Source organism: Hordeum vulgare, chromosome 1H (assembly GCF_904849725.1).
Source record: "Hordeum vulgare subsp. vulgare chromosome 1H, MorexV3_pseudomolecules_assembly, whole genome shotgun sequence".
Lineage (NCBI taxonomy): Eukaryota > Viridiplantae > Streptophyta > Magnoliopsida > Poales > Poaceae > Hordeum > Hordeum vulgare.
The window spans coordinates 271,692,998-271,710,120 of record NC_058518.1 but is presented as its reverse complement, the minus strand read 5'-3'; the positions used below and the strand labels follow the sequence as shown (position 1 = coordinate 271,710,120).

At 47.7% G+C, this 17,123-nt stretch overlaps 1 protein-coding gene across 1 annotated transcript; it reads left to right on the top strand.

Moving 5' to 3' along the window:
- The first annotated feature begins 4,874 nt into the window (after nt 1-4,874).
- On the top strand, nt 4,875-8,404 carry LOC123430817 (3-ketoacyl-CoA synthase 12-like). Its single transcript, XM_045114658.1, has 2 exons — nt 4,875-5,991; nt 7,212-8,404. The coding sequence occupies exons 1-2, from the start codon at nt 5,420-5,422 to the stop codon at nt 8,029-8,031; spliced, it is 1,392 nt and encodes a 463-aa protein (XP_044970593.1). The 5' UTR covers nt 4,875-5,419; the 3' UTR covers nt 8,032-8,404.
- The last annotated feature ends 8,719 nt before the right edge of the window (nt 8,405-17,123 follow it).

The following is a 17,123-nucleotide window of genomic DNA, read 5'->3' as shown; positions in this document are numbered from 1 at the left end:
TGGGGATGCCCAAGGCACCCCAAGAGAATCAAGGATGCCGTAAAAGCCTAAGCTTGGGGATGCCCCGGGAAGGCATCCCCTCTCTCGTCTTCAATCCATCGGTAACGTTACTTGGGGCTATATTTTTATTCACCACATGTTATGTGTTTTTGCTTGGAGAGTTTTGTATCATACGAGTCTTTTATTTTTTTTGTATCACAATCATCCTTGCTGCATACCTAGAGAGAGAGACATGCACACACCGTGATTTTGCTTAAGGCGTTACTCTGTTCTTATGGACTTAATACACTAGATGCATGTTGGATAGCGGTCGACGTGTGGAGTAATAGTAGTAGATGCAAAAAGTATCGGTCTACTTGTTTTGTACGTGATGCATATAGATATAATCATTGCATAGATATCATCACGACTTTGCGCGGTTCTATCAATTGCTCAACAGTAATTTGTTCACCCATCGTCTACTTGCTTTCATGAGAAAAGCCACTAGTAAACTGAAAGGACGTGGATGTCGCCTAGAGGGGGGGTGAATAGGCGCTTTAAAATAATTAAGGTTTAGGCTTGAACAAATGCGGAATAAAACTAACGTTTAATATGTCAAGCACAAAACCTCAAACAACTAGGCTCACCTATGTGCACCAACAACTTATGCTAAGCAAGATAAACAACTAAGTCATAGCAAGATATATGACAAGAGACAATATGGCTATCACAAAGTAAAGTGCATAAGTAAAGGGTTCGGGTAAGAGATAACCGAGGTACGCGGAGACGATGATGTATCCCGAAGTTCACACCCTTGCGGATGCTAATCTCCGTTGGAGCGGTGTGGAGGCACAATGCTCCCCAAGATGCCACTAAGGCCACCGTAATCTCCTCACGCCCTCGCACAATGCAAGATGCGGTAATTCCACTAAGGGACCCTTGAGGGCGGTCACCGAACCCGTACAAATGGCAAACCTTGGGGGCGGTCACCGAACCCGTACACGTGGCAACCCTTGGGGGCGGTTACCGGTACCCGTACAAATTGCTCGGGGCAATCTCCACAACCTAATTGGAGACCCCGACGCTTTCCCGGAGCTTCACACCATAATGACTGAGCTCCAAGACACCACCAAGCTTCTAGGACGCCAAAGCATCCACGAAGAACAATATCTAGGGTACTAAGTACCAAAGGTAATAAGCTTCTCAAACTTCACTTCCACGTATCACCGTGGAGAACTCAAACCGATGCAACCAATGCAATGGCAAGAACACCCGAAGTGGTCAAGTCCCTCACACTCAAATCCCTCCACAACAATGAAAGCTATGAAGAAATATGAGAGGAAGAACAAGGAGCTCACAAAGAACTCCAAGATCTAGATCCAAGGGGTTCCCCTCACATAGAGGAGAAACTGATTGGTGGAGATATGGATCTAGATCTCCTCTCTCTTTTCCCTCAAGAACAAGCAAGAATCATTGGAGGGATTGAGAGTAAGCAAGCTCTAAGAATGTCAACAATGTAGGTAGAACAAGAGCTCAACGGATAGGTAAGGCCAAGGGGGAAGAAGACCCCTTTATATAGTGGGGGAAGGAATCACACCGTTACCCCCACTTACAGCCCGAGCCCAGCGGTACTACCGCTGGCTCCAGCGGTACTACCGCTGACCCTCCGGCGGTACTACCGCTGGCTGCAGCGGTACTACCGCTGACCCTCCAGCGGTACTACCGCTGAGCCCATGGTAGCGCAAAGATACTACCGGGCCAACCACCGCCAAGAAAGTCTTCGCAAAAATGTCTGACGCGGTACAACCGCAAGGATGACGGTACTAAAAACTTGGAGCGGTACTACCGCTGGCCAAGGGCGGTACTACCGCTGGGACAGCGGTACTACCGCCAACTCTAGCGGTACTACCGCTAGGGCCAGCGGTACTACCGCCAACTCTAGCGGTACTACCGCTAGGTCCAGCGGTACTACCGCTCGCCACTGAAACAACCATAACTTTCGCATACAAGCTCCGAATCGAGCAAACCCAAGCTTGTTGGATTCAGGACGACAAGAGCTATGGACCATGCAGATATGAAAATGCCAATGATATAGAGATGTGAGTCCTCTATGAATGAAGAACCGACAAAAACTCCAACATCGAAAACATCATAGTAGATGCATACGGACTCCGTTTTCGATGAACTCGAGCTTGTCACGAAGATGACCATAAGCTCTAAAACTCACAAATAGAAACACCAAACAAGAACCAAGAAGTATGATGTAAGGATGCAAATGGTTTGAGCTCTCAACGAATGATACGATCAAGCTACTCACTTGAGAGCCCCCCTTGATAGTACAACAATCTATCCTAAACAGAAAACCTATCAAGGGCAAACCTATACCTTGCACCTCGTCCTCTTGAGCTAGATGATGATGATCTTGGCTTCCTTAAGATGGACCACCTTTCTTGATTGCGTTGGCTTGATGAAGACTAGTTGATTGCTCCCCCATACTCACTATGGGTGAGCCACTCTTCAGCATATCTTCACAAGTCCATTGCCACCACAATGGACGACAAGCTTCAAGCATGATATCTTCGTGTTGATCCACTTGAACTTGCACATCGCAATCTTGATGACGATCACAACTTGACGTCATACTTCATGGGTTGTATGAGATCTTCCCTTTGACGCAAGCCCATGGAAACACACCTAACCCCCACATAGAACTCTCACGAAGACCATTGGTTAGTACACAAACACGTAATGGACAATGCTTACCATACCATGGGATCACTTGATCCCTCTCGGTACATCTTGTACGCTTTGTGTGTTGATCATCTTGATTTACTCTTTGTCTGAGATCTTGATCAACCATGTGTCTCTATGACCATTCTTTGGATAATACCTTGAATACCATCTTGGTCATCATATAAACTCCTTGAGCCCAACAGATGAACTTCAAGAAGTGCCTATGGACAAATCCTATAAATGTAACTTAAGGCAACCATTAGTCCATAGGAATTGTCATCAATTACCAAAACCACATATGGAGATATATGCTCTAACATAAACACTACGGCCCCCGGGTCTATTCACATCCATCGTTTACACCTCCGCTTTTACTTTGCTTTGTTACTTTGTTGCTTTCATTTCTCACTTGGCAAACAATCTATAAGGGATTGACAACCCCTTCATAGCGTTGGGAGCAAGTTTTGTGTTTGTGCAGGATCTTGAGATACTCCTCCACTGGATTGATACCTTGGTTCTCAAACTGAGGGAAATACTTCCCACCGCTACGCTACATCACCCTTTCCGCTTCGAGGGAACACCAACGCAAGGCTCCAAGGCCACGGGGGAAATCCTTCGCATACTTGCCTAGGAAGTCCCTTAAGGCGTAGCCGCAGTAGAAAGATCAAGCCAAGTATTCTCCCGTCGACGTGCCTATTTCTGGCGCCGTTGGAAGGTCTTTTGTTGTAGTAGCAGAAGTATTTCTGGCGCATTTGCCAGGGATACACAGCAAACATCACTATCCACCTGGCGGGCATCCCTGTTGGCCAAAGGCGAGCGGCTTGCCCTGGTTCGACATGTGCTCTGCGCCATGCCCGGGCACCTCCTCGCGGCCATCATCATCAACGCCCACACCCTTAAACTGGTTAACCGGGTCATCCGCGACTTCTTATGGCATGGGAGGAAAGATTCTGCAGCGGAAAAATGCGCAGTCAATTGGAGACGTGTTTGCATGCCCCTCGAGCTTGGCGGGTTGGGTGTCCGGGACCTGCGGCGCACTGGGATCTCCCTCCGCACCCGTTGGCTATGGCCGCAACGCACGGACCGGTTACGTCCCTGGAGCCACCTCTCCGTCCCCTCCGACCCCGAGGTCCTGGCCATCTTCCGTGCCTCTACACAGTGGGAGCTTGGCGACGAGCGCTCGTGCAAATTCTGGACGGATCAGTGGATTCAAGGGCAATCGATTGCCGAATTCGCGCCCGCAATCTACGCCATGGTGCCAAAGCGATGCCGCAAGACTCGCGTGGTTGCTGACGGTCTCGCGGACCGGTCTTGGGTTCAGGATATCGCCGGCGCTCTGGGCCCCTATCCACGGTGCAATACATTGAGCTCTGGCGGCGCGTGCGCCCCATCGCTCTTGCGGACCATCCTGACAAGGTACGATGGCGTTGGACTGCCAATGGCCTCTACTTCGCCAAGTCCTGCTACGATGCTCTCTTCCTCGGCTCCACTAGTTCACCACATGCTACTCTCACGTGGAAGACTTGGGCCCCCCTCGGCGTCAAGTTCTTCATGTGGCTCGCCTTGCAGGATCGGTGCTGGACCAGTGAGAGGCTGGCGTGCCCCGGCCTTCTGCATTCCCTTGCGTGCGTGCTGTGCGACCAGGCCCCCGAATCCATGCAACATCTCCTGATCGGCTGCTCGTTCTCCCGCATAATCTGGCATGCTGTCTTCTCCAAGCTTAGGCTCACCGCTACCATACCCACCGGACACGGGGCTTTCTTCGACTGGTGGCAGGAGGCTACTACGTTTGCCTAGCCCTCTCTTCACAAGGGCACTGCTTCGCTCGGGATCATTGTGGCCTGGACCATCTGGAAGCACAGGAACGCTTGTATCTTCGACAACGCTACCCCCTCCACTGTCGAGGCCTCCAAGGCCGCCCTTGCCGATGCTAGGATTTGGGCGATGGCGGGTGCTAACGGGCTTCGTGCTTTCATTTTCGAATCGCCTTGAACCTTTTGCTGCAACTGTTTGCAACTGTTTGTATCGCTGACCTAGCCACCAATGAGTGGCTGCGTTTAGCGTGTGAAACTCTATCCTCCTATCAATGAAACGATACGCTCTTTACGTATCCGAGAAAAAAAAGATATTGATACATACTCTCAACATCTAAGTGTGTTAATGATTATTATCTCTACCTTGACGAGTCTTAGCTCCTAGAGACATTGACTGCTCCGTACATTTGGTGAAACCGATATAAATAAATGGAAGCCATACCCTAAAACACCTCTAGTCAGTGGAGCATCAGCTCCTCTAAATCGCCAAAACTATGAAGCACTCCACGTTGCCCTCCTTAAACACCATTACTCGAACGCAGGTAAACATAGAAAACCAAGAAAAATATAAGCAGGAAATCTGAAGAACCTTCTCATGAGCCCCTCTCTGGCTATAAAACCTCTGCTCCTCCTTCCACTTCCTCAAAACCTTTCCATTAATCTCCCATCCACACTAACCCTGCAACCCCACTCCACACCATCTATGGCCTGCTACTCCATTAGAGTAGGAGATCTATAGGTCCAAGCTCACCGCCTCTCCTAGCTCTCGCCTCCATCTCCATGAGCGGGAACCACGCGCATTGCGCATTGGCAACTCCGTCCCTATACATCTAGCTTGGCTGGCTAGCAATCCCGGCCCGCCTCGGTCGATAGATCTCTCCTCGTTGGTAAACATGGAGCTGGCGACGATGGTGACGCTGACGCTGCTGGCCTTCTCGGCAGCGACACTGGCGCGGCTGCTGGTGGAGCGGGCGCGGCGTCGGCGGTGCTATCTGCTGGACTACGTGTGCTACAAGGGGACGGACGACCGCAAGCTCCCCACGGATCTGTGCGGCGAGATCATCCAGCGGAACAAGCTGCTGGGGCTGGAGGAGTACAAGTTCCTGCTCAAGGTCATCGTCAACTCCGGCATCGGCGAGGAGACGTACGGCCCGCGCAACATCATCGCGGGGGGCGAGGCCAGCCCCGACCTCCTCGCCGAGGGCATGGAGGAGATGGACGAGACTTTCCACGCCGTGCTCGACGAGCTGTTCGCCAGGTCGGCCGCGCCGGGCGGGCTCGGCGTGCGCCCCGCCGACGTCGACCTGCTCGTCGTCAACGTGTCCATGTTCTCCCCGGCGCCGTCCCTGTCGGCCAGGGTGGTGCGCCGCTACGGCCTCCGGGATGACGTGAAGGTGTTCAACGTCACCGGCATGGGCTGCAGCGCCACCCTCATCGCCCTCGACCTCGCCAACAACTTCTTCAGGTGCCGTTGTTTTCACCAACTACGTATTATCTTCTCTGTTGCGCAACTAATACAACGGCTAGTGTCCAATAATTCAACGGCCTGGATTCAACCAACTCTAACATTTGTACGCTTGGCTCTCGCTCGATCCGGGTCCGAGCGTAGTAGTACGGCAAGCGTGCGGTCGGTGAGAGTTTGAGACGCCCGAATAGTGTATTGCGTCAGTTAACATTGTGGCAGGCAAAAGCCTAAAGTTGGGCCGCAGTGGCCCCTAGCAATTTATTTGATGTGACTGTATCTGTATTCTGCTGAGCTGATCAGACCATTTATCTTCTCTACTGTAGAGTAGTCGCTTACAGCTTGCTGCTGAGCTTGAGCTAGATGGCAGAGTAGGTAGTAGATGATCTTTCGCGTATCATTTCCATGGTCACCGGGAAGAAGAAGAAAAAACTCAAGCGAGAAATGTATATGGCCATCACGTGCCCAGGACAAGGACCCCCGCATGACACGAGGCTGCATGCTCTCCCTATAAAGATTTCCCATTCGTAAAATTTGAAACTCAAGAAAGTAGGGCTAGACACAACCGCAGTACATCACACTTTGCAGTACACCGCGCGGAACGATCTTACCCTAAAGTTCCATATGACCATATCGAATATGTGATGCTAGATCAAGTCATGTGGCGAAGGGCCAAGATTTGACACAGAATAAATGTTAGCAGCGAGGCAGTGAAGTTACCCGTCCCTGCCTGCATCGTGGAGTGTAGGCACCAGCTCTGCATGTTAGCCAGCTACCCTACCACTATTAGTACTACTAGTACAGTAGTGTGTAATTTGTCCTGCATCGCTTCAATGCCGGCTCGCCAAGTTTGGTTCGCTTTTAGTAGCTGCAGAGCAGCAGCAGTAGCAGATGGGGGGGGGGGGGGGGGGGGGGTGCACGGGAGACGGACGCTGCGTAGTATGTTGACGTGGACGGTCAGGACCTCCTCTGCCTCTTCTCTGGCTCTTGCCCCATAGTGAAGAGCAGAGTAATAGTGAAGAGCAGAGTAATGGCGTCGCGCATGGTAGACTGCGGTTCCGGCCATCTGCGTCCATGCCAAATTGCCAACCCACTGTTCCATTGGCAACAAGAATTTGAGATGGAAATGTCTTTCTTGTTTTTCGCTTTGCGAATCTGTACTTCCTTTCCTAGTCTAGGGGTAAAAATCGATCTGTGTTTACAATGTGCATGGTTTCTGTCAGAACGCACGCGAACACGGTGGCCCTGGTCATGACGTCGGAGTCGATCGCGCCCAACTGGTACCCGGGGAACAGGCGCTCCTTCATGCTGGGGAACTGCCTCTTCCGCTCCGGTGGCTGCGCCTACTTCCTCACCAACTCGCCGCGGCTGCGCCCGCACGCCAAGCTGCGCCTCCGCCACGTCGTGCGCACGCACACGGGCGCCTCCGACGAGGCCTACAACTGCGCGCTCCAGATGGAGGATGACGCCGGCCGGCCCGGCTTCCACCTCGGCAAGGAGCTCCCCCGGGCCGCCGTGCACGCCTTCGTCAAGAACCTCCGCGTGCTGGCGCCCCGCGTGCTCCCGCTCCCGGAGCTCCTCCGCCTCGCCTACGCCACGCTCTCGGCGCGCTTCCTCACGCGCAGCAACAAGAAGAAATCGTCCTCCGCGCTCACCATCCGGATGAAGGAAGGGGTGGACCACTTCTGCGTGCACACCGGCGGCGCCGCCGTCATCGACGGCGTCGGCAAGGGGCTCACCCTCACGGAGCACGACATCGAGCCGGCGCGCATGACGCTGCACCGCTTCGGCAACACCTCGGCCAGCAGCGTATGGTACGTGCTGTCCTACATGGAGGCCAAGAAACGGCTCAGCAAGGGCGACCGCGTCCTCATGCTCACCTTCGGCGCCGGATTCAAGTGCAACAGCTGCGTCTGGACGGTGGAGAGGGCCACCGCCGATGCCGGCGTGTGGGCGGACTGCATCCACGAGTACCCGCCCAAGGAGATCAGGAACCCCTTCATGGAGAAGTACGGCTTCGTCAAGGACATGAGCGCCTTGTGATACAGTCCACCAACTTCACGTACATGATCGTCACTTAATTTCTACGTATACACGGTTGATTTTTAAGAAGATGAAATAGTACAAGAAGGACATGACGAGGAAAAAAATAGAGTTAAGCTAAGGATTCATTTGCAGGTACACATCTATCTATCTATCTATAGCGTACTTATGATTCTTTCTTGTAATGGTGGCCGTGACGGAGGAGCGGCGCATTATTGAACACTGCTGTGGGCCGCGGGAGATGTGTTCTTTTGTACGTAATTTAAATTTTCGGTGTCAATGTTAGTTTTTTCCTGAAGAATTGGTTGCGTTGTTTTGTCTCTGTCGATCTATCTGAGTGTACGGTTAATAAATCAATGGAATTCTTTTGTAACGGTGGTTTTTTATAATGAAGGCCATACCATATACTTCATCCGTTCTTAAATATAAGTCTTTTAAGCAATTTTACTAGTGGTCTACATACGAAGCAAAATGATTGAATTTACACTCTAATATATGTCTATATACATCCGTATGTAGTCCATTAGTAAAACCGCTATAAAGACTTATATTTAGGAACGGAGGGAGTATACTGCAAAACCTACCTGTACTCATTCATGATTGGTGGTATATACTGGTCTTGTATACCTTATCCTTTCTTTCCTTCGTTTTGTTATTGCCAACCGACACAATGACAAAGGGGCAATGGGCAGGGCGGAGCCAGAATTTTTTGGACACGAGGGGGCGAATAGTCTCAACAGCAGAATTTATGTCGGTTGTATCCTTCTTTTCTAAAAACGAAGATATTCTCTGATGTATAACTATGAAGGCCGTTGTAAATATAGAATCAACGTGCTTCATCCTGGTTTGTCAGGATGGAGTTCCCTAATATGTTGCCGTGTCGATCCCTCTGATATTTTTTGCTTCCAATTTTATCTTGTTATGAAATTTCTAGTGGTGCCATAGTATTTTGATCATCAGTGCATTTTCAATAGTTTAGCTAGAAGAATGAGCTTAAAATACGAATCTATTTTTGTTATATTATTTCTCTTCATCCTTCAACCATAGAAACATTAAATGAAGGGAAATTTAGATTTCTAAATTGTAAGCTGACCGCCTCTAATTTTAGATTAAATCAATGTCTGAAAGGAAATGAACTAATTCACCAACACTAATACTTTATATATACTCCCTCGGTCTTAAAAAGCTTGTACTAGATTTATCTAGTCTAACACTACATATTATATCTAGATAAATCTTAGACATGCTTTTTGCGACGGAGGTAATACTATCATACCCAGGACTGATCACACCTTAGTTCCTTGAGGTTGATCTTTTGATGTATGGTGTAAGGAAGCGCACAAGCAGTCAGTGGTCTCGTGGATTCAACTGCCGCTGGAGCTGAGTGCCCTCTGCTCTGTGCCGCTGCCGTGACTGCGGAAGTAGTGATGAGCCGAGAGGCGGCGGAAGCAGTGATCTAGGAACCATGATTACGTGAAGAAAAATGACTGTTCGATGCCATGATCGCACGGTCACCGCTACACCTATATTCATTTTACTTGATGCGTACAACTAGGAATTGAGCAATGCAATCTTGTGTTGGGCCTTTCGGCTGGAAGTGAACAAAGAATCTAATGTTGGGTCGTTAGCGGACAACAAGTAGCCTAATTACCTATACATAGAAACTTAGTACTAGTACCTACCACCAAAACTCATAGGGGGCGAGGTTATGGGGGGTGTCTGACCCCTGCTCGCACCCCTGTCTCCGCCCTGATTGTGGGTTTAGTTCTTTGCTTAGTGTTTAGATAGTGTAATTTTGTAATGGTTTGGGGTAGCGTGGATATCCTTTTCAGACGAAAAGGACTACATCACGGTGATCAATGTCTCCCATGTTATTTAGTTGCTGACATGTTGGTTATTGTAATTTGCCGCTTCAATTTTTTTAGACAATCAACGAAACTTTATTAAGCCATCACAATGTTTACATGGACGAATGGAAGATCACCAGGTGGCCTAATCAAACATAGCGCCCACCCCAGTTTTAACGTATGTTTCGATAGATTGTGAGCCTCGATGTTCGAGCTCCTAAACCCATGGACAAAACTACAACTAGAAAAGCTAGTAGAGTAGTGTATTATTTCATGTATGATTGCACCGTAGTTTGCCCCGCTCTTTGTCTTGATGTCTTTGACCACCACCTTGCAGACGGATGCCACATAGATGGATTGTAAGTTCATGTCCTCTGCAAGCGCCATAGACTCTCTTACTGCTAGAGCTTTCACTGTAGTCGGGTGTGAGATGCCACTGAAGACAATTGTCGAAGCTCCCAAAAAAGCTCTGTCCCAGTCCCTACACACCGCGGCAACCGATTCGACGCCCCTTCTCTCGGCCAGTGTGCATCCACATTGATCTTGACCGTGCCCAAAGGTGGGAGAATCCCGCCACCAGTCCTTGCGTTGCCAGCATTGGTTGAAGAGATTTGAGGTTTCGTAATGATTTCAATCTCGTTGCAGCTAGTCTGGACAAACAGATGTGTCGACACGGGGCTTTGAAATATATGTTCATAAATCGCCTTTCGCCTCGCGCCTCAAATAGCCCACAATGTGATAACCATAGGCACAAAGAGATGATGAGGTAGTAGTTTCATCAATAACAAGATTCAATCCCTTGCATTGTCCATATCATGTTGGCACATCTTCTCAACAAGCTCCTCATCTACTAATGCCCACACACTTCTCGTCATCCAACAGTTTATCAAAGCATGCCTCCATGAGTCCCTCGCTCCACACAACCTACATGCCCCGAGGTGGACATGTTTATGTGGTGGAGGAGGTCCGAGGTGGATATAGAGCTTTGCACAAGACTCCACAAAAATAGTTTAACCTTGGAAGGGACATCAACACCCCACATGTGTGTCCATTCATTGATTTCCTAGCAATTGCGAGATGAACCCCCTCTTTCATCTATCCAATTTTCCCTTGTAAGTTTTGTGTGCAAGACTATTTTGTATGAAAACTTCATCAAAAAAGTTCCCCGTTTCTCACAACTGCATGACCAAAAGTCTTCTATGTTTCTTGTGCATAATGGAATTGATAGTATCGACGCAACATCAATTGGCAAGAATACCTGGCCTACAAGTTGTTTGTTCCATGTTGCCTCTGGTGAAATTATCAACTCGGATACGAGGCACGATGGGTTTGGGATTATTCGTGGCAACCACTTGTGTCACCAAATGTCCATAGTGTTCCCGCTCCCAAGTCTGCAGATGATGCCTTGCCTCAACATATCTCGTCTATCAAGAATGGCTCACCAAATTTGTTATGGCCTGCTATCCAGCTCGGCATCCAGAAACTCTGCTTCAGAGAAATATCCTGCCTTCAGAATACACGAGCTCAGAGACGTTGGTTCGCTCAAAACTCTCGAGGCCTGCCTTGCAAGTAGGGCAAGATTGAAAATTTGCATATCGCAGAAACCAAGTCCGCCAAGATGTTTCGGCAACGTCAATACATCGCATGCCACCAAGCTTGGTTTGCACTTACCAGCCTTGCTCCCCCGCCAGAACTACCGGATTATAGATGTTATATTGTCACAAAGTCCCCTAGGCAGTCTAAAGCATGCCATGGAGTAGACTCACAGCGCCTGGGCTACGACTTTGATCAAGACCTCTTTGCCTGCGAGTGATAAGAGCTTCTCCATTCATCCCTTCACCTTCTCCCATACCCTCTCCTTTAAGTACTTGAACATGCCCATCTTGGATTGACCCACCTGAGTAGGCATGCCCAAATACCGCTCACTTAATCTTCATGGGGTATGAAACTAAGGAGTTGCGACAAATATTATCATTGCCCACCACTATGGATTGTGCCATCTATGAGAAACACATGGGGCTGGAATTGTGAAGGTGAAATTCATGCCTGATCTTTTGCGGCCACTTAGAAGGCATTATTCCTGAATATCTGAGACAACTTTATGTATACGAGGTCTATCCATAGGCGGATGTTTATGTGTCATTGTATGAAATTGTCATTAGCTTTGCCAGTGCCTGCATAACTTATGCTTTGTATGAAACATGCGTTCAAATTTAGACGGCCGCTTAACTTTATGTAGCTTCTCACCATATTGTAACCAACCCATGGGTTGTGGAATGCCCAACCATCTAGTACCAATTCCGACATGTTTGTACTTAAATTGCCCAAACCACTCCCCACTTACGTTTTCAACTTCTCGTTGGCATAAGCGTCGAATAATAAATGGTTGAAGCACGCCAACCACCCCAGGCGCATCATCATCACGATGTGTCTTATCGTTGGTACACCCGCCAACTGAAAATACGTTGCTCGAGCACGTGAACCGACGAACGATAGTAAAACTAGCTGGTCAAACACGTCAAATGCGATGACATTTGATGTGTTGGAAATATGCCCTAGAGGCAATAATAAATTAGTTATTATTATATTTCCTTGTTCATAATAATCGTTTATTATCCATGCTATAATTGTATTGATTGGAAACTCAAATACATGTGTGGATGCATAGACAAAACACTATCCCTAGTAAGCCTCTAGTTGACTAGCTCGTTGATCTAAGATGGTCAAGGTTTCCTGATCATAGACAAGTGTTGTCACTTGTTAAACGGGATCACATCATTAGGAGAATCATGTGATGGACAAGACCCAAAACTATGAACGTAGCATATTGATCGTGTCGTTTTATTGCTATTGTTTTCTGCGTGTCAAGTATTTGTTCCTATGACCATGAGATAATATAACTCACTCACACCGGAGGAATACCTTGTGGGCATCAAACGTCGCAACGTAACTGGGTGACTATAAAGATGCTCTACAGGTATCTCCGAAGGTGTCCGTTCAGTTAGTATGGATCAAGACTGGGATTTGTCACTCCGTGTGACGGAGAGGTATCTCGGGGTCCACTCGGTAATACAACATCACACACACACCTTGCAAGCAATGTGACTAAGTGTAAGTCACGGGATCTTGTATTACGGAACGAGTAAAGAGACTTGCCGGTAACGATATTGAAATAGGTATGCGGATACCGACGATCGAATCTCGGGCAAGTAACATACCGAAGGATAAAGGGAATGACATACGGGATTATATGAATCCTTGACACTGAGGTTCAACCGATAAGTTATTCGGAGAATATGTGGGATCCAATATAGGCATCCACGTACCGCTATTGGATATTGACCGAGGAGTACCTCGGGGCATGTCTGCATAGTTCTGAACCCGCAGGGTCTGCACACTTAAGGTTCGGCGATGTTTTAGTATAGTTGAGTTATATGTGTGGTTACCTAATGTTGTTCAGAGTCCCGGATGAGATCATGGACGTCACGAGGTTTTCCGGAATGGTCCGGAGACGAAGATTGATATATAGGATGACCTCATTTGGTTACCGGAAAGATTCGGGCATTACCGGGAATGTACCGGGAGTGACGAATGGGTTCCAGATGTTCACCGGGAGGGGCCAGCCCACCCGGGGAAGCCCATAGGCCTTAGGGGTGCCGCACCAGCCCTTGGTGGGCTGGTGGGACATCCCAAGAGGGCCATATGCGTAGGAGATAGAAAATCAAAGAGAAAAAGGAAAAAAAGGTGGGAAGGAAGGGAAGGACTCCACCTTCCAATCCTAGTTGGACTAGGATTGGAGGTGGACTCCTCCACCTCCTTGGCCGGCGGACCCTTGGGGTCTTGGACCCCAAGGCAAGCCTTCCCTCCCCTCCTCCTATATATAGTGGAGTTCTAGGGCTGATTTCAGACAAGTTTTGCCACGGCAGCCCGACCACAAACACCACGGTTTTTCCTCTAGATCGTATTTCTGCGGAGCTCGGGCGGAGCCCTGCACGAGTAGATCCTTCACCACCACCAGAGCACCGTCACGCTGCCGGATAACTCATCTACTTCTCCGTCTTGCTTGCTGGATCAAGAAGGCCGAGATCATCGTCGAGCTGTACGTGTGCTGAACGCGGAGGTGTCGTCCGTTCGGCACTAGATCGAGCGGATCATGGGACGGATCGCGGGACGGTTCATGGGACGGTTCGCGGGGCGGAACGAGGGACATGAGGACGTTCCACTACATCAACCGCGTTTCTTAACACTTCCTGCTGTGCGATCTACAAGGGTACGTAGATCCTAATCTCCTCTCGTAGCTGGACATCACCATGATAGGTCTTCGTGCGCGTAGGAAATTTTTTGTTTCCCATGCGACGTTCCCCAACAGTGGCATCAAGAGCTAGGTTCATGCATAGATGTTATCTCGAGTAGAACACAAAGGGTTTTGTGGACGGTGATGTTTGATTTGCTGCCCTCCTTAGTATTTTCTCGATTCGACGGTATTGTTGGATTGAAGCGGCCCGGACCGACATTATTCGTACGCTTACGAAAGACTGGTTTCATCGATTGACATGCAACCTCGTTGCATAAAGATGACTGGCGGGTGTCGGTTTGTTTAACTTTAGTTGAATTGGTTTTGACCGAGGCGGTCCTTGGAGAAGTTAAATAGCAATTTGCACATCTCCGTTGTGGTTTTTGCGTAAGTAAGATGCGATCTACTATATACCCATAGCAGCCACGTAAAACATGCAACAACAATTAGAGGACGCCTAACTTGTTTTTACGGAGTATGCTTGTGATATGATATGGCCAATGACGTGATGTGATATATTGGATGTATGGGATGATCATGTTGTAATAGTTAATATCGACTTGCACGTCGATGGTACGACAACCGGCAGGAGCCATAGGGTTGTCTTTAAACTAACGTTTGTGTTTGCAGATGCGTTTACTATATTGCTAGGACGCAGCTTTAGTAGTAATAGCATAATTAGCACGACAACCCCGATGGAGACACGTTGATGGAGATCATGATTATGGAGATCATGGTGTGGCGCCAGTGACAAGAAGATCGTGTCAGTGCTTTGGTGATGGAGATCAAGAAGCACATGATGATGGCCATATCATGTCACTTATGAATTGCATGTGATGTTAATCCTTTTATGCACTTTATTTTGCTTAGAACAACGGTAGCATTATGAGGTGATCTCTCACTAAAATTTCAAGACGAAATTGTGTTCTGCCCGACTGTGCACCGTTGCTACAGTTCGTCGTTTCGAGACACCACGTGATGATCGGGTATGATAGACTCAACGTTCACATACAACGGGTGCAAAACAGTTGCACGCGCGGAACACCCGGGTTAAACTTGACGAGCCTAGCATGTGCAGACATGGCCTCGGAACACAAGAGACCGAAAGGTCGAGCATGAATCGTATAGTTGATATGATTAGCATAGAGATGCTTACCACTGAAACTATTCTCGACTCGCGTGATGATCGGACTTGAGATAGTGGATTTGGATCATGTACCACTCAAATTACTAGAGAGATGTACTTTTTGAGTGGGAGTTCTTAAGTAATATGATTAAGCGAACTAATTATCATGAACATTGTCTAATGGTCTTTGCGAATTACGATGTAGCTTGCGCTATAGCTCTACTGTTTTTATATGTTCCTAGTGAAAATTTAGTTGAAAGTTGATAGTAGCAACTTTGCGGACCGAGTCCGTAAAACTGAGGATTGCCCTCATTGCTCCGCAGAAGGCTTATGTCCTTAATGCACCACTTGGTGTGTTGCACCTCTAGCGTCGTCTGTGGATGTTGTGAACATCTGACATACACGTCTTTGATGACTACATGATAGTTCAGTGCACAATACTTAATGGCTTAGAAGCAAGGCGCCGAAGACGTTTTGAAATGTCACAGAAATAAGAGATGTTCAAAGAGATGAAATTGAGATTTCATGATCGTGCCCTTGTTGAGAGGTATAAGACCTCCGACAAGATTCTTTGCCTACAAAGTAAAAGAGAAAAGCTCAAATCGTTGAGCTTGTTCTGAGATTGTCTGAGTACAACAATCGCTTGAATCAAGTGGGAGTTAATCTTCCAGATGAGATAGTGATGGTTCTCCAAAGTCACTGCCACTAAGCTGCTAGAGCTTCGTGATGAACTATAAACAAATCAAGGATAGATATGATGATCCTTGAGTGATTCGCAATGTTTGACACTGCGAAAGTAGAAATCAAGAAGGAGCATCAATTGTTGATGGTTAGTAAAACCACCAGTTTCAAGAAGGGCAAGGGCGAGAAGGGATACTTCATGAAATGGCAAACCAGTTGCTGCTCTAATGAAGAAACCCAATATCGAACCCAAACCCGAGACTAAGTGCTTCTGTTATGAGGGGAACAGTCACTGAGGCGGAGCTACCCTAGATACTTGGTAGATAAAGAAGGCTGGCAAAGTCAACAGAAGTATATTTGATATACATGATATTAATGTGTACTTTACTAGTACTCCTAGTAGCACGAGGGTATTGGATACCGGTTCGGTTGCTAAGTGATTAGTAACTCGAAATGAAAGCTACGGTATAAACGGAGACTAGCTAAAGGCGAGGTGACGATACATGTTGGAAGTGTTTCCAAGGTTGATGTGATCAAACATCGCATGCTCCCTCTATCATCGGATTGGTGGTAAAAACCTAAATAATTGTTATTTGGTGTTTGCGTTGAGCATGAACATGATTGGATCGTGTTTATTGCAATACGATTATTCATTTAAAGAGAATAATAGTTATTCTATTTGCTTGAATAATTACCCTCAATGGTTTACTGAATCTCGATCGTAGTGTTACACATGTTCATACTATTGGTGCCAGAAGATACAAAGTAATAATGATAGTACCACTTAGTTGTGGCACTGGCACTTGAGTCATGTTGGTATAAAATGCATCAAGAAGCTCCATGCCGATGGATCTTTGTACTCACTCATTTTTGAAACGTTTGGGACATGCAAACCATACATGTTGGTAAAAAATGCATGAAGAAACTCCATAGAGATGGATCATTTGGACTCACTTGATTTTGAATCACTTGAGACATGCAAAACATGCCACATGAAACAAGAGAGTAGCTTGTTGGGAGTAATGCATTTTTGATGTGTGCAGTCCAATGAGTGCTAAGGCACGCAGTGGATATCGTTATGTTCTTACTTCACTGACGATTTGAGTAGATACAGGAGTATTAACTTGATGAATCACAAGTCTAA